This window comes from Lepisosteus oculatus, chromosome 3 (genome assembly GCF_040954835.1).
Source record: "Lepisosteus oculatus isolate fLepOcu1 chromosome 3, fLepOcu1.hap2, whole genome shotgun sequence".
Taxonomy (NCBI): Eukaryota; Metazoa; Chordata; class Actinopteri; order Semionotiformes; family Lepisosteidae; genus Lepisosteus; species Lepisosteus oculatus.
Genome location: NC_090698.1, coordinates 48134815 through 48152916, shown reverse-complemented (window position 1 = coordinate 48152916; position 18102 = coordinate 48134815). Strand labels below are relative to the sequence as shown.

Sequence of the window (18102 nt, the reverse complement as noted above, 5' to 3'; positions counted from 1 at the left end):
TTAATGATATTTCCATAAGAGAGGATTTCTGGGTCATTCAGAAGTGGAAAATGACTTGGGTTTTATCAGGATGCAGGTTTGGGTAGTGCTGTGAATGTTTTTCAGATGACAGCACTGCAACTCACATTTGCTTGGTTATTACTTTTTTTTTGTGGTCACGCAAATCTTAGATTAGATTCTAAAGTATAGATGTATCAAGCAGCATTACAATTCATTATTTTGTATCATTCAGCACCACTTACATTAACATCTTCCTGTCTGAGCTAAAATTATGTTTGAAAGGTCCCTATAATCAATTACACAAATGAAGCTGTGACTAAATCAACACACTCTTGCAAGATTTAAGTTCCACATCTTAAATTCTTCACTTCCATGCACAAAATGCATTGGAACCTTGTGAAACGCCTGGTGAATGCATACATTTGCTTTGAAAGAATTACATCTTATGCTGTAGTTGGGCAGTATCATTGTATCACTTAATGAAAAGTTCAGGCACTAATACAAATTACTTCTCATTACAAAGCCTGCTACACAGAACCAAAAAGAATGGTGAGACTTTGACTTTACAACATTGTTGTTGGAAAAAAAAAAATAATTTAGATCAACAATAATAGTGACTGCATACATTCAGTATCCTAGACCAGATTATGATCAAAATTAAGTCAGACAGATGGATTCATTAAGTTTAAACCAGATATAGAGCAAATAATAAGCACATGGGCTTAAGGTTAAGGAGAGAGTTAACATATTCTGCATGACAGAAGTGTAAAACTAAACTATTTTTATCCGGCCTGTGACATACACAGCACTCATGTAATGAGGTCAAAAAATAAAACAAATGTACCCTTTAGTGTCGGTATCGGATATCATGATATACCATCCTACTGCTTGACCCAGGATAACTGCTATATTGAGATAAACACCCATGGACAAGTATTTATACTTCTCTATGTGTAACTATGCAATGCAAATGAGATGAGTGCCACAGACGGTGAACATTTTGCATCTCTACTGCTCATAAAAAGAAATAAGCTTAAGCCCACCTAATATTCTGCAATAGGAGTCACACTATGTTAAAGCGATGCATAATATGGATACTGTTGTTTTTGCATTACAGGAAATCAATCAAATTAAAGGCAAAGATAAATGCTTAAAGCAAATCTTTCTAGTCCAGTTAGACGGGCTTGAAACTAAAGATCACAAAGAAACAAAATACTAAGATACTAATACTCAAGCAAATGAACCTGGTAAAGAAATTTAAATTCCAGACAAATAAAAACCAGACAAAATTATATATTTCAGGATATGCCATACTTAATATCCTATTATAAACCTCACCAAAGGTCTACCAAACATCATAAATCCCAAAATAATCCATGTCAAGCTCTATGATGCATCATTCCCCAAATGTAAACAGGCTTGTGATTACTCATACCTCAGTGAACCTTCCTCTGGAAATGAGATAAAAAGACTCAATCCCAATCCTTTTCTTGCTGTTCAAAATGTGAGCACTGTGAACTTGCAGAAAAAAAGGTCTCATAACACTTTTAAAAATGCTACAAGACAGCTTGTGACCTATAGACTGAATGAATACTGTGCTGGGGTTAAATGCTCTTGCCCCCAAAAAACTAAAACTGGTAAGAGATTCTGCATTGTTAAAGGAGGACGTACCTCGTACATCAACTTGATCCAAGTGGCAGGCGGAATACATATTTACTGATTGATACATTAGCAAAGAATTCACAATTAAGCAATAATTGGAACCTCTGTGGAGGACGTTCACAGACTGAAAATGTTAAAGCCGTCTTATCACTGTCCGACTGTATACTTCAATGTGACTTGGGGCTTCATGGATAACCAACTGCTGTTTAATGTCTATCTTTAAATGTACATCTGGAGCTAAGAATCTCCAGAGCCAGTAAATAAAAGAGGCCACATCCTGCAGCGTGGCTTTTATTTCTGAGAAATTGTAAGTACAGTGCACCGACTTTATGTAGAGCCATTCCAATGAGTCAGGCCCTGTCTAGGTTTTGAGATTGCTATTAAAATATTGAAACAAAGTGGGTTTCAAATGATGGAGGCCCATAGTTCACACTGCTACTCTTGGGTGTAAAAAGAGAAAATAGAAACTTTAATGTGGAGAAGGATAAACGGAAGCAGATTTGTTAAGGATGACTTTGGTTTATCCATAGACACTGTCCACATCCTAGTGGTTACTTTTTTTTTCCAATCCCCAGCAGTGACAGATCCCTCTTCCTGGGCTGTGCTATATGAGAAGTTCTCATACGCCACAGCAATCCATATCAGCCTCCACTAGGTCTACTAAAAGCAACCAAAGCTCAGCTCATGTGCCTGCCTGTCTCCCAAAGAAGATTGCATCTTTTATTTATCACTGCTTGGCTTTATTTTCACAGAGAATTCCAGGCTAAAATGCAATCAGCCAAGAAACTCTCCCTGTGTGCACTCCTGTCATTCCCCATTGCTAGCATGCAGAGTGAGGTACACACACACACACAAAAACACGCTCATCACTGCCAACAAAACCAAAGCTAATTCTAGTCTGCGATCCTTGGAAAACAGGGCAGAGCCCCTGGATTTCAAAAGCAGACAAAAAGGGGACCCGATGCAAAGAGATCCAAACGGATATCGGACAGGCCAAATAAAGACGCAAACATATTATAAGCAGGAACCCCCTTCAGCAGAAAAGGAAGGGCACCAAGCCCAGATGAGGCACCGCTGATCCGACTGCCTTTGGAAAAAAAATGATCATGCAGAAAATCACGTTTGCCGATTGCATTAGAATTCAAATTAACTGCAGACAGTAATGGGATTAAAATCCTGAACCCCTTCCAAGGGTGAGGAGCCAAGGATAGGAGAATAATTGCAATAAAGAATAAACAAAGGTGGCAGAACTTATAAAGGGGGACGTAACTGGACATTTGGACTCCTGATTCCGCCTTCGACGGGGAACAGGCAGGATGTGTTGTCATTTTTCATGGCTCAGGCTATTTGGCGTATTCTTTTCTCTGTATCCCGTTCACTGGCAGCAGCCTGCTTCTTATTTGAAACAAACGCACACATCTCTCTAGCAGAGCAAGGCAAACGTGAACCCGAACTGATTAGCTGCAAATTTGTGCAAATTACCAGGGTCCATTTTGAAATAGAGGCTCTGCAGCTTTAAATCGCCTTCCTTCCCACCCCTTTCCAAATCTCTTCTATTTAACAAGCACTGAAAAGAAATAAAAAGGCGCTTTTGTTCGCCTTCCTTTTGGAGGGTGACAGAAAGCTGAAAAGACACAAATGAACATGAAAATGGGAACAAAGTGCCAAGCTTTCAATGGGAATGCCTGACGGCTATTTGATATGCGCACTCGGCAAACAAGCTAAAAAAGACCAGAGGGCTACTGCTCCCAGGGAAAGAATCAGCCACACTGATCCTTTTAAAACAACAATAATAATAATAACCGGTTAATAAAAAAAAGGCAACAACAATGACAGGCATGCTCTGTCCTCCTACGGATGATTAAAAACTTATCTGCAGAAAAATACGCGTTTACGTGATCACAGATTTGAAACCTTAGCCAAGTAACCTCCCCCATGTCTTTCACTAAGAAAAAAAATAAACAGAAAAAAAAAACAAAAAGGCCAGGGCTGTGCTTTTTCCACTGTACTTCTCCCTCGGTCGCCTGTTTGAAAGAGACGAACGAGCTGCTGCCAAAAATATACATAAAAAACGGGGCGAGCAAAAAACGATCACTCGATCGTGCTGGGTACTTTAACCTTGTTATTGCTAGACCTTTAAATTTATAGCAGCTCTCCTTTACTTCCGTAAATGCTTTTCTCACTAACTAAATGATCTCGGGGATTTAAAACAAGTATTTACCACCGATGTGTTTCATTACACAATTGGTACCTTCGTTTCCTCTTGCGGAGAGGGGGAAACACAACATAAGTCAAAATTGAAAGCAATCGTATTATGTAGATTTAAAGCCCTGTTGTGTTGCCCTCTACATTCTTCCTTTGTTCAGACACCCAAGCAAAATATTTCTCGTTGTCTTGATTTCGTACTGTCTGGTTCAGATGTTTAGTTGAAATGAATCCGTTTCTCCTCGACGTTCCTCTTCTGCTCTCGACGGACGTGTTTTTTTTTAATTTAATATAAATAAATAAAACACCTTTTCCTATTCCCAGCACTCACCGACTTGCAGAACGTTGTCTACGCAGCCGCTCTCCAGCAGAGCGATGCCTCGTCTGAAAGGCAGCCGGGTCTCGTCGCTGTTCTCCCCGGCAGCACCATTCTCCTCGCCGCCTGTGTTGAAGGAAGAATACATGCAGATCTCCCGTTCGCTCCTAGGGAATGACCAGTAGACGATCCTCCTTTGGACGGGCTCCGGGATCCTTTCGAATCGCTCCTCCACCCTCTGAAACGGCCACTTCTCCGCTACTTTCCTTGCTGCGATGTCCAGCAGCGACTCCGGGCTCTGAGTTTTGCCCGATCCCCCCTGGGCAGTACCCGGACCGCCGCACACTGCTCCTCCAGCCCGCTGTCCCTGTCTGCACGCCGGGTTGTAGCCGGGTCGGCAGCAGAGCCGTTTAGCTGGGGGCTGCTGAACGCGCTCCGCCATGATCGCACTGCTTTTACAGCAACAGCGGAAGTCACCGTACCATATAAACGGGATAAGGAAGGGAAAAGGATCCACTTCGGTCGATTGTTCGCCGTGTATGGTCAGACTGACCTTATTTGGAATAGTGGGTGGTCGTCAACGAGAGCGGCGAGTCCTTTGTGTAGCCAAATTAAGCGAAGGAGGCGGGGGGTGGCCGCCTGCCAATCCCTACGTGGTGCTAAAAAAGGAACGAAGGGCGGAATTCCCGAACGTCGGCAAATCCTTTGTAAAGCCTTACGCGACGTAATAGGCGGAGTTCTAGAAGGTCGGCAAACTTTGATGTTTTTCTTTATGATTCCGAAAGGCGGGGTTGGAAACGAAAGCCGGCCCTGGACTCTTCCGCAAAGGGTTAAAAAGGAGGCGGTGTTTCACAGGGGCGTCTCTGTCCAGACCAGAAACCACAGGCTCTTTGATTTACAAAACATGAGCTTGACGGAGAAGGAGGAGGAGGAGGGGACTGCGCGTTTTTTTTTTTGTCGGCGTCTGTGAGAAAGCTTTGATTGTATCTGTCAACCCTTCTGGTGCAAGAGGCGGGCGTCCTGCAAGAAAAGGACGCCCATTGTGACGCTTTATTTGGAAAGGAATGTGGGCTGGTCTGGGCCAGACAGCGCGGCCGCCCTGCCTGGTCCCACTGTTGTAGTTCCATTTTTGGCGAGGCTAGTTGACGTCAGGAATTTTTTTGAAAACAAAAGAACGCGCTGCCTGGGAACCAAAACTTCCTGCATGGGAACAGTGAAATTGGAGATCCGATTGTGTCGCCTAGACCCACGGTGATGTTGCTGTATTGGGTTTTTGTGTGTCGTTGGATATTGATGGTAGAGGATTGAGCAGGTCTATAAAGGTTACTAAAGACGAGCACTACATGTGCATGTCGCATTTTATTTTTCCACTTTATTGCGATTGTTTGTATTCTCATTTTATTCATAAAGAACTGGGGGGGGGATGCGTCTCGTATGGACACGCTGCTGAATTATGTCCATCCTACAGTATCTGTATTTATAACTAACCGGTTAAACTCAAGAGTTACACTAGGGAAAACAAGTGTGGCGAATAAGTGTTGTTTTAAGAGCTACTCACATCTCACTGTCTCCATTATCCCTAAAATAAAGTCACAGTTTTTCAACCCGAACATATCTACTGATATAAAATGTTACTTTTTGTTTGAAATTCTGTAACAATATAGTAGGAATTACTATACTACCTGTGACAAAAGCCCACGCCTCTCGGGAAACAAAAAATGTTTTTAAAACGCTGTTTTTATGATACTGTATTCTAATCTCCGTTAGAAGCTGACTGGTAGCAGGTATCTGATGTCTCAATCTCCGAACTGCACGACCTCGCTGATGTCAATGCTGCATGGTAGCCGCGTCTTCTGGTTTTGAGTCTGCCCAGGCCTCTATGATGTGATGTGATGCTATTTGAACAAATCATTTACTGAATTGGCCCGTATTACCACTGTTTACTATTGAGGATTATAAATTAACTTTAAATCCAGGAACAGGAGTGAATATCAATGTCCGAGATAATGAGCAGGGTAATCGTTGTTCATTTTTAATCATGTCTTTATTCTCCTGTTAGATTTTCAGGATATTCTTCAACTGGGATTTGCTTTGTCATCTTACTACTTAACAAGATGCTCAACAGCTATAGCCAAAGTACTTCTATAGCTACTTAAGCTACTTTTAAAGGTGCTGTATAAAATAAGAGTTTGATATTATGTCAATCCAAGTTCCCTTAGTACCATTTGTAAAACATACATTCTGACACTTTAAAGGAAAACCATGTCGTTATGGGTTGTAATTGGTGGCTTTTAGTTTTGTTTTGTCATTTAAAGTTCTTTTAAAGCTCTTGGCTACAGTACTTGACTGTGACTGTGAGTATCTGACTAAAAGTCTGGCATACACTGTTCTACTCCAACCCATTTCATCTCTAAGTCACCATTACTTAAAGATGGGTGATACATGCATGCTTCTGGCAAATTCATGAAAATTGGTTAATTCAGACCAGTCATTTTTGATTATGGGTATTCATACTGTATTTTTGTTCCAGCTGATCTCTAAATTACTTAATTTAACCAACCCCCTGCCTAAATGTGTACAGTTCCGTTGTTCTGAATGTAAAGAAATTGATGATAACCTATTGGACTGGGGCTCTCCAGGATCAGAGCTGGACACCCCTGTCTTTTGGCATTAGGCAACATTGTGCTTAAGTACCAAGACCCTCCCAGTGGTGTTCAGTTAGTGTCGGACATGGAAGCATTGGGATCTTGTATCACTGCAGAACACAAGCGTGAACGGTAGTCACAGGACTGTTGCATTCACTTCAAGTTACAAAGTAAGAACAGTCAGTCCAGGGTGAAGTTTCAAGAGAGCAAGACTGTAAAAAATAATGATTGATTTTTAGAGTTGGACAATACTTCTCAAACAAAATAGGCAAAATGATGTCCACTTATTGTACATCATTGTAGGTTTGAAAAACAGACGCTCCTTAATGATGATCATAGTTCATGCATTTGGATGACCTCTTCAGATTTAACTACCTCATGGCCTTCATTGCTTCCCTCTTGCCTTCAGCCACAACTAGCATACACTGACCTCTGAGACCATCAGAGAGCGGGATGTTCAAAAACTGACCTGAACCTCCCCTGCTGCAAAGAAGCATTGTGCAGAGCAGTTAGCCCTGGTGTTCACTGATATATTTAATCAGCTGCCAGGTCAGTGCAAGATCCCTGCCTGCTTCAGGTTCTCCATTATTGCTCCTGTACCAAAGAAGGACAAAATAGGTTGTCTTAATGATGTAGACCAGTTGCTCTTTCTTCTGTCACAATGAAGACTTTTGAACATCTCTTCATCATTAAGACCTAATACTTCCGTTATCTCAAAACTAACAGAGTTACAGCTCAGCCCTCTACAGTTTACACTACCAGCAGGACAGTGGATGATGCTGTTAACATGTGCCTTTGCAACATTTTGCAACATATAAAACACTCAGGTGCGTATGCAAGAATTCTTTTTGAGGAGTTTAGTACTGCATTTAATACTATTATTCCAGAACTCCTTTACATTAAATTGTTACAGTTGGTTGTTCCACTTTCTATCTGCCAGTGGATTATCAACTTTCTGACAGATAGAAGGCAACAGATGTGAATACTGGTGTACCTCAAGAGTGTGTGCTTTCCTCACTACTCTATTCCCTGTATAGCAATAGCTGCAACTCCAGTGACACTTCCATCACCCTTATAGATCTCATCACTCATGATGATGAGACCATGTACAGGAGGGAGGTGAGTTGGTTGGCATCATGGTGTGTTATCGACCACCTGGGGCTTAATACCTTTAAAACAATGGAAATTGTGGTTGATTTCCAGAAACATTCTCCAAAGTCTCTTTCCTAAATAATCAATGATTGGCTGTGAGTGTGGTGGAGTCCTTTAAGGTTTTAATACCCTTAAATTGGGCATGAATAATACCAGTATCACAAAGAAAGCACGGCAGAGAATGTATTTTTTGTGCCGGCTGAAAAACTTTGGTGTCTCTCAACCAATTGTAATACAGTTTTACAGAGCCATAATTAGGAGTATTCTGACAGCCTCTGTAACTGTCTGGTTTGGCAACACGTCGTCCCTCTCCAAAGGCAAACTGCAGTGTCTTGTTCGCTCAGCAGCAAGGGTTGTTGGCTGTCATCTGCCCTCCATTGACATTTTGTGCAATTCCAGAGCAAAGCAGCAGGCAGGAAAGATTGTTGATGACCCCTCCCACCCAGGTTACCACCTGTTCCATAAACTTCCCTCGGGAAGAGACTACCGGTCTGTTAAAACCAGAACCACCCAGTATTTGAACAGCTTTTTTCCTAAGGCTCTTTTTGCTGAACCAGAATGCCTAGTTATACATTATGTGTCTTAATGACGTCTGTTGTCTTGTTCGTGTTTGGTATATGTACAGTGTTTTTGCAGCACCAAGCCAAAGTACATGCCTTGTACATTTTGATTTGCATCCCTACTCAAGGACATAGATCCTCTATATAAGGTTTTATAGGTAGCCATTAAATCACCAGTTCTTAAATGTAGGAATGACAATCTAAGTGTGATCAATTAAACTTGTGATGTTAAATTATTTTGAGATAATCTGGAACAAAAATCTGCCTATAATATCAGCCCTCAATTCCTTGTTTTCTAAATTTATTTGCTTTATTTATTAAGAGCTAGAACTTGCAAATTATTCAAGACTGAGTAAATATATTTGCTTTAATCCATTTGTATAATTCTTTTGAGACCCAGAATTAATCTGGTTTTCTTTGATGCTTTCCAAGGCAGAAGTATCCTTTTTCATGGATACTTGTGCATTGTATAGTTTTATTGCAATTCCCTTGGATTAAAGTTTTATACTGTATATTCAGTCAGGCCCCCATGAGGTACAAATAAACAGAAAACAACATTTGGAACATGCATTTGTTTCCCTAAAGAGGTAAGAACACTTTCCATCTATTTGTGGTATCCTGCTAGATTTGTATGTTGCTCTGTATTCATTCTTTCCCCTTTGGGAATTTTTACAAAGGGATTAATCGTCTCTCTGCTCAAACCTACACTCAGGTGAAGAGCAGCTGAGGTATTTTGGCAGGCTTCATTACATTAGTCTGGCAATTATCAACTAATTATCACCCAACCTCCTAGCTACATGTTGAAGCTTTAGGGTTAATTACCCTTGTAAATATTTGTTTGCTTAATCCAAGCCAAGTTGCTGTAATTAATCCTACCAAAAACATTACTGGGTGTATATAGAAGTGTCTAGTTCTATCCATTCCTATAACTGAATAAGAGGTTCCTCAATGAGGGGATTGACCATAACTCACTCAGGCAGGTCAGTGAGGTGGAGCTTCAGGAATGAAAACCCCTGCCTGTCATAGGAGCAAAGATCTATGAAGTCAATCTAGTTACCATCATGCATTATCCATATAAATATGTTAGCTTCTGTTTCCCTTTGAATATACTTTCTAAATATATTTAGTATGTTGTGACACCTTGGGGAGTGTGCTGGTCACAACAGTGAGGCCTTTCTTTTGTCCTCTAGCATTTAGCACAAAATGGAGGCCCTCCTACTTTCCTGTAATCAAACCAAAGAAAGTTCCTTTGTTTGGATACAATTTCTTTCCTTTCCCACAAACTTAAGAAACATCTAACTTGGTATTCCAAAATAATATATTCCAAAATCTTGCTTCCATTTCCTTTTTAAAAGCACGCTTTAAAGGATATTTCCAGCACAAATACCTGAACAGCTAGACAGCTCTCCCCCTCCCGTCTGCCACACCCTTAAATACCCTGAGCGCAGGACTTCCATTGACAGCAGCTGTGTTCAATTAACTCAGAGCAATTCTAATTAACTCTGATTAGCTTTTTTTCCCCAACACAAAAAAAAGTGTGGAAAAGCTACAAGGGGAAGAGACTATGCCATAAACTAGGCCCATAGTAGATTCCCTCTATAACTTGACCATATATTCTGTCACCATGTAAATATGTGGTATATGAATTAAATAATTTAGCATTTTTTATAAAAGTAATGGCTTCAGATGGCTTTAGGTTTCATTTATTTTCTAAAATAGGATTGAAATCAACTGTACTTTATACTAGAAATGGGTATGAGAGCCTCTATATAGGGGTTATAGCAAGTAAACAAACCTTAAATAGTAAGACATGGTCTCTCTGCTTGTGTTTTTTAGGTAAATGCCAGGACACAGATGAGTTGAGATCTGTTCTCAAAAACAAAGGAAGATGGAGGTTTCCCATAAATGTTTACACAGCAAAGTGGCTGGCATGTTAGTGCCAGAATTTCAGATAAACTTATGCTTGTGATAACATTCTAAATGAAAAACACCTTTGATCAGGCTTCATGTTTGGCTGTGCGTCAGATGTCCTTACTTCATGCAAATATAACACTGTGAAGCTCTGATCTGAAGATTCCTGTTTTTTAGCTGTTGTGAGCTGCTGCTTGAGCTTTAAAGCTTTTTTTTTCAATCTTTTGCTCGGATGACCTACAGTGTGCTTACCTGCGTTCTGCAGCATAACCCTTGAAGAGCATTGACTGCGCTGTGTACAGTGTTAGCAGAGCAGATGCCAAAAGAAACAGATAACAGCACATAATGCATTCAGGAAGAATCTGAAAGCAATTCTTTTGTTTCATTTCCTCTGCTAGGAAGTTACTGACGCTTACTTATTTTCAGGTGAAATCTTCCATAGGCTAACTGCACCATCCCTAATTTTGCTGAACCTTATGTGTTGTTACTTGACCTAGTTTTCTTGATCAAATCTGAAATTCTCACACTGATGTTTGTCTGCCTTTTTAACAATTTTGACTTAAAAATACATAAAGATGAGGAATTCATTGATGTGTTTATGCTTGAATGGTCAAATATTGTGTACACAGATACCCAAAGTAATAAAATGTTACTGTCTGGTATACAAATGTGCTGTTTTCTTTTAAGCAACAGTCTCTTCAACAGCCATTTCTGTTTCTATTTAGTGCAATATAAAGTGCTGTTAGGTTCTCTGCATGATGTGAATTCTCTTAGACTGATGTTATCAAATATTATGCTATTATAATAGATTATTAAATGTACTCTACAAAATAAAAATGTATATGATCAAGTAATGCATAGGAAGTCTTCCTTAAAGGGGGCAGTGTATTACACTTATGTGGAGTTCTCCTTATCTGCTACACCGATCTAAATATTCATTCAAAATAAACAATAAACATTCAAAAAATGTTTTGTGGGTTATACAAAGACTGGTGTACCTGAAATCAACCTAGAACAAAAATGTCAGTGGTATAAAGTGAAGAAGGCTGCATAGGAACTATTACTCTTGAACAAAGTACAGTAGGTAATAAAGCCTATTGGAAAAACAACGTTTTTATTCAGCGAATGATTGCCTTCCACCTCTTTTCTATTATGTTTTCGTGTGCTCATGATAAGACTGTTAGTTTTATCCTTATTATGCAGAATTTAAAGAATTTCTTTAAAAGAAGAAACTGCATTTTTGTGAACTTGTTACAAATGTGAGTTCCGTTTTGTCAGGCTCCATAGTTCGCAGATTAAACAAGGTGGCATAGTTTATCCTATACAGCATTTTCTAATTTATCCCAAGCATTATAAATTCTAACCCTAACCCTGCCCACCCCCCCATGCCCCACCCCCCACCCCCCCATGCCCCACCAACTAGAATGTCTAAGGAAATAACTTTGTAACAGTCAGATGCTTCTCTTTTAGATCTGAGAAATGGTTATATTTTTATTCAAATGTGCACTTACCTTAGAAACTCAGATGCATAGATACAGAATATGAATTAAAAACTGGCTAAGGCACAGGCAGAGTGTGTATAGGAGTACCACAGGGATCAATGCAAAGACTGTGGCTCCTTTTTGTTTGAATAGCATACATTACAGTTAAAGTTTGACCTACTTCTGTTCAGACAATCTGAAGTTTTGTACTGGTTAACAGGTTTCCACTGGGTACAAGCAGGAAGGCAGTGGGAAACAAAACACATCCATTAAGAAGCAGGTTAGTGTTTGGTGGTTTTCAGTTTATCACAGCCTGGCATATTTAACAAATCTATCTAGACCCCACGAGCAGCAGCTGATATTAAAAAGCATACAAGTCAAGTATAAAGCTGGAAAAAGCCATATTAAACTGATGCAAGTCAATCCAGAGTATTACATCCTGGCACAAAACAATGTATTTGCATATCAAGTGCAGAAAAGGAAATAATATCTGTGAAGTTTTGTTGTCTTATTAATGGCTTCTGCTAGAAGACATGGTGTAGCCAGCAGAACCTTTACATCTGCAGTAAAGAAGTAGTGATTTGCTCAATCCAAATTAATGGAGATTAATAAAATGGGGTCCAGTTTTCTGTGGGGGTAGGAGTCCAAGGAAGGGCAACACGAATAACCCATGCTTTAAGTGGTATATCATATGCAGACACAGTTTTGAAAAAATTACACTTTACACTATAACATGGAAGACTTTCAGAGATTTGACTGAAGCATTCAAAATCTCATAATACATTGATGAAATTCATGATGCATGCAGAACACTCACACCCGAACAAGCAACGTAAAAGGAATGTAGGAGGGAAATGACATGAACTTGTCTGTTTAGCCTTTTAGATTCCACATTAAATAGCGATGGCATTTGCATCACACAATTGTTTCAAAAAACAAATATATTGTTGTGAAATTTGGTCTTATATAGCTCTTATGCTTATAGCCAAATAAAGGTGACAGTGCCCTTTAAGCTCTAGGCATAGTGAATACACTAGAGAGAAAATAAATAACATAAAGAACCTAATGTATCTGAACAGATATGAATAGTGATGATGAACACCCTAACAATACTCCTACTCCAGGAACTAGGCTAGACAAAGGCCGCCCCTTACCTAGACGTCTTGGAGGATGCCGTGAAAAATGATGTGTGGGGCACCTTGTGCTTGAAACTGGAGGCCATAATTCCTGCTGGGGATGCATCCTCGTGCTCTGGGAGCCCGTTCTTAGGTTCAGCCACCTCTGCCAACTGAATACCCTTGTTAGGATCCAGCTGGACACAGTAGACCACCATCAAGCACTCTTTGTCTTCATCTGGAACCTGTACATGAGCCAGAGAGTTTGTAACGAAGTACAGATCCCTCCCATGAGTGGGGTGAGATCTGACAATAGACATTTATAGCAAAGGGGATAACAGACACATATCTGACACCTGGGGGAAGATTCCTGCTCCCACAGGAACACAGATTACGTGTCTTTTGTACTGAGCCTCTTTCCACCATAATGTGCTTTTTGATAAAGCAGTGATACCCCTCCAGATGTCTCAACAGCTCTTCCGAGAACTCCTGATCTGCTTTTGGTCTTGGCTGTGTAGCTTACTTAATACCAACTCTACCTAGTAAAACAATTCTGTTCAAAACATCTGCTGGTGAGTACCCTGATGACTCCCTTTTCTATCATATAGAAAACAGCTGACTGTCTCAGTCCCACTGGTGCCTGGATTTAAGGATACCAAGCTGGGGTTATGAGGGTCTGGTTGAGCCAATCTACCAGTCCACTGCGCTATAGGTGCAGTGGTGAGACCCAAAACAATCCCCTGCAGGAGTGTATTCACCACTGTGGTCCATTACCTCAAGAATCTCCAAATGCCATTACAATGGAGGAATGGGAGAGATCACTCTTGGCCTCTTTTCCCAGGTGCTACTTTCCTTCAACAGCCACTGCTAGCACAGTTTTGCCCTCGTAGTATGAGAAAATGCCATATTAATGTCCACAAAGGCTTAGTTCATCAGGGCCCAAGTCCTGCTATACCTCAAGAAGCTGAAAGAAATCCAGTTTGTAGCTACATGTGTCCATGAATTCAGAATTTAGCAGTCTTCCCTCTGGGCTGAACTTTCTGGTGTCTTCTTCTGAACACGCATGTGCCATTTATTTCACAAGTGTGGTAGATTCTCACCAATTAAATTATAGAGTCTGTATTGGCATGTTTCCCTTGCCGGTCTAGTCCACTAGAGCTGCTCCGTCTCTTCTCTATAGTCGAGTTGGATGATGACTCAAAAGAGCTTCCCCATTTCACATTCATCCTGTTGGCATTTCCCAGCTGCTCCCTTTTCAGCCTGTGGCTTTCATGTTTAGCACGCCCTTTCTTCATGCATTTTCAAACAGCAGAGACAGACAGGGTGCCCAGGCTCGGTAGTGCATGTTTTCAAACTCTCCATGGCATCTACACTACACTTTCTTCTAAACGACTGAGGTAGATCTCTGCTTCTGGCCTCTAGTAGCAAGTCAGGACTCAGGAGGATGATTGACTGCTTGCACATGACGGGGCAAGGAGGTGTTCTTTAGTATTTCTTAACTTTCACTGGGTGGTTGGCCAGGACCAAGGTACCTGCTAATCTTCCCCACGATGCCAGGCAATGCGACTGCTAAGTGGTCTTTCATTGTTATTCTGGACCCTCAGTGAGTCACTCCACTGCGTTAGCACTGTCATGTTGAGCTCCTGCTATCCCTGTGCCATCCACTACCCCCCCGACCATCACTTGTGTTTGTTCATCTGCCCTGGGGGACACTGGGGTAGCACTACCCTTAAAAAGATTCCTTCACCTTCTTTCTGTGTCACGACACAGGGCCATTATTGTCTGCTTGGTGCCACTTGCTACTTTATGCAGTAGTGTAGTTTCAGAGGGCTCTCGTGAAAGGTTTAGGCAACTAAGGCTAAAGAGTGATGTAAGAACAGCAACCACTAAATCTATGCATCAATCTTCAGACACAGTGAATAAACTAGTGGGAAAACAACCTAACGCATAAGAGGTAATTAAACAGAAGTGAACAGTGACAATGCTCAACCTAGCTGTAGTTCTACTCCTTTAACCAGTCCCTGGAGGAATGCTCCCCAATTCATACCTCTGTGGGCAGCGAAAAATGACACCTTTATTTCCCTAAAGATCCATTGCATCGCTGATATAGCTTCTTCAGCCTCAATGTGTCTGTACCTTTAATGTTCTGGCCTGCATGCCTGACTTTTATTCCACATTATTACAAATCCACACATTTAGAGTTTACCCATTTCCTAAAGAAACTTACATTCTTCAAACTAATTGTTTTTAAATATGCAAAACACAACAAAGAATTATAAAATGGACTATAAATTTGTGTCTGCTGCCTAGGAAACGTTGAGCTTACAGCTGAACAAAAGAGCTAATTACAGAATTACATCATGTGCCTTAAAATGTTATGGCTTTTGGACAATTGTCTTTCTAAAATCATTTTTTTCATGTGTGCAAAAAGGTGAAATTAACATGAGCTAATTTTTTTAAGGATTACTTAAAGAATTTTAAAGAGAAATTACTATGGACCTTTCTAAGTTGTTTTTGACGGCTGCTTTTTTGTTTTGCTGTGTTATGTTTTTTGAATGATTCATATGCTGAAAAATATATGAGCCTAAAGTCACTCCACGTACATAGGGAAGCCACACGGTAATTTTGTAAATAGGTTTCTCCCACACGTTCCAGTAAATTCAACAAACTGAAAGCATATTTTACCACTTTTTACCACAGCATATGTAAAGAATTCACCAGTAACTTGTAGATAGTGCTGATCTCCAATAACAGATAGTCATATGGGTGGGTGTTTTGAACGATATTCTGCAACACCTCTTCTAGCCTGTTGCAGTAGTTAATGAGTAATATCAAAACTTAAGTAGGTCCCACGAAAATCATGTTTTGATAGTAAGAAAAAACTTTGATATTTTATTAACTCAAGTTTAACTTGAGTTAAATGAAATTTCTGCTTGTGGTGATTTTCAAAGAACTCATGATAAAGTACACAGCATGAAAGAAACACACTTCTTATTAAGTAACTCCTATGTCAAATAACTGCATCAGCCTAGTTCAAAGAGAGAATAATAATAAAAATATCTAATGTGTTAATTGTTTTAACATAAATGTATCTTGTTTATTCCCTTACAATTTTGTAAGGGAATGAATATCTCAATTCCTTTTTCTTCAATAGTACATTTTATAGTCATACATACTGTATATCATACATACTGTATAATAATACGAACTATTTAAACGATGGGCTGGATTGCCACAAAGTGTATCATAAAGTATGTTTTAGTGTTGGATGCCATGTCTACGGTGAGTGGATTTTGAAGGTAAAGTATACAAATTTAATTAATGGTCAGTTTCATCTAAACATTCTATGTAAGAATCACTATTTGTATGTAAAGTTGCAGGATGTTATCTCAAGAGATGGCTTAGCCCTGTGCTGGACTGGTGTTCCTGCCAAGGGAGAGTGAAGTCATTTGTTCACAGTCTTCCTTGGCATCTCATATTTCTGATACAGACCCTCGCTCGTCACAGCCTCCATCAAGATAAGCAGCTTGCCGATAATGGATAGATAGAAATTGATGACTTATTTAAGCATGTGTGTTTTGAGACATAAACTGTCGTGTGATCTTTGTGAATGTGTTTGATTTGTATTCAGATATACAGTAGCATAAGGAGTGTACACATAAACTTGCTTTATTGAGAGGTGACAGAAAACGTACAGGGAAATGTAAACATACACTGATGTTGCAGACAATCTCACACGGTTCAGCATTACAATTAAATAGGGACCTTACAGAGCTTGAATTGATGTGTCCCATTTATAAAGAGAAGAGATCCCTTTCTTAAATTTTCTGTGACATTGACACCCTTTAAACTGAATGAGTGTGGTGATGTGATATAGAAACCTGGTAATTTGCTCAGCCCAGCCACCAGACTTACGTTTCTTCATGTTATGGTGAAAGAGCGACCCTTGGGACCTGTTGGACACTGCAAGCTTGAGGTGACATCAGTGACAGATGGGCATCTTTTTCAATTCGAGCTCCCTCTCCTATAAAGCAGCATGGCAAATGCTAAGTATGTTTATATGTAGGCATGTTCACAAGTCCTTAGCCTGAATCATTCAATCCAGGGTCCGATGGTAGCTGCAGTTTATACTGGCAGGCGACAGGCATAAGGCAGGGTACACCCTAAATGGAATGCCAGTCTATCGCAAGAAACACACACAGATACGCACACATTCACATCACAATTTTCCCAAATGCCAATTAATCTACTGTATGTCTTTGGACTGTGAGAGGAACGACATGGGGAGAACATACAAACTACACAGATAGCACCCCACATCCAGAATTGAACCCAGGGCTTCAGTGCTAACCAATATTAACCACTATGTCACCGTGCCACACTAGTAGCTAAATGAATTGAAACATTCATTCAGACATTTATTAACAGATAAAAGAGTTAAGACCTCCCCCACCCTACCGGAAAGCCTGTTATAAAAGCCGCAACTCCCTTTGTAAGGATATGTTTTCTGTCCTTCCAAGACAGAAATAGCCTTTTGCTTTCCAAGTGGAACTCCATGTACTTGATTTGCTGCTGAGTCATAGATAGGCCTCCGTGATAACCCCATTAACATTCTTGAAGATTTTAGGGGCTTGTATCAAATCTCCTCCCATTCTCTTTGTTCTAGGTTAAAAAGATTGGGTTCCTTCACCTGCCAATCTATGACAATCCACTAAGAACAGGAATCGATGTGGTTTTAACTCCAAGGCTATAACATCCTTTTTCTGGCATGGTGACTAAAACAAATATTAATCTTACTGTTGCATTGTAAAAGTTGAACATAACTTCCATGGATATAAAGAGCTATAAACCCAAACATTCTTTGTTTTATTCTTTGTTTCCCCAGTTTATCTTAATAAAAACATAGAATAATCTACATAAAGACCCAGATACCTTTCATGCACAGCTTCCTGCAGCTAAGAATTACCCGTGTGTTATGTAGACTGTGAGTTCTTACTTCCTGCAAAAACCACTTTGCACTTATCAACATTGAATTTCATATGGGGAAATGCCATC

At 40.1% G+C, this 18102-nt stretch overlaps 1 protein-coding gene and 1 long non-coding RNA gene across 4 annotated transcripts in view; one reads left to right on the top strand and one right to left on the bottom strand.

Moving 5' to 3' along the window:
- zswim6 (zinc finger, SWIM-type containing 6) overlaps positions 1–4793 on the bottom strand; it is a 97069-nt gene extending 92276 nt beyond the window's left edge. For all 3 annotated transcript variants that reach the window (XM_015367706.2, XM_006626815.3, XM_069187203.1), the window contains exon 1: positions 4199–4793. In XM_015367706.2, coding sequence (XP_015223192.1) covers positions 4199–4625 — 427 coding nt within the window. In that variant the 5' untranslated portion in view covers positions 4626–4793. The remainder of the gene's footprint in view (positions 1–4198) is intronic.
- An 18-nt stretch (positions 4794–4811) lies between these two features.
- LOC138237723 (uncharacterized) lies at positions 4812–11301 on the top strand. Its single transcript, XR_011189081.1, has 2 exons — positions 4812–5505; positions 10377–11301. It is a non-coding gene; the product is annotated as an uncharacterized lncRNA (long non-coding RNA).
- Positions 11302–18102: the final 6801 nt, after the last annotated feature.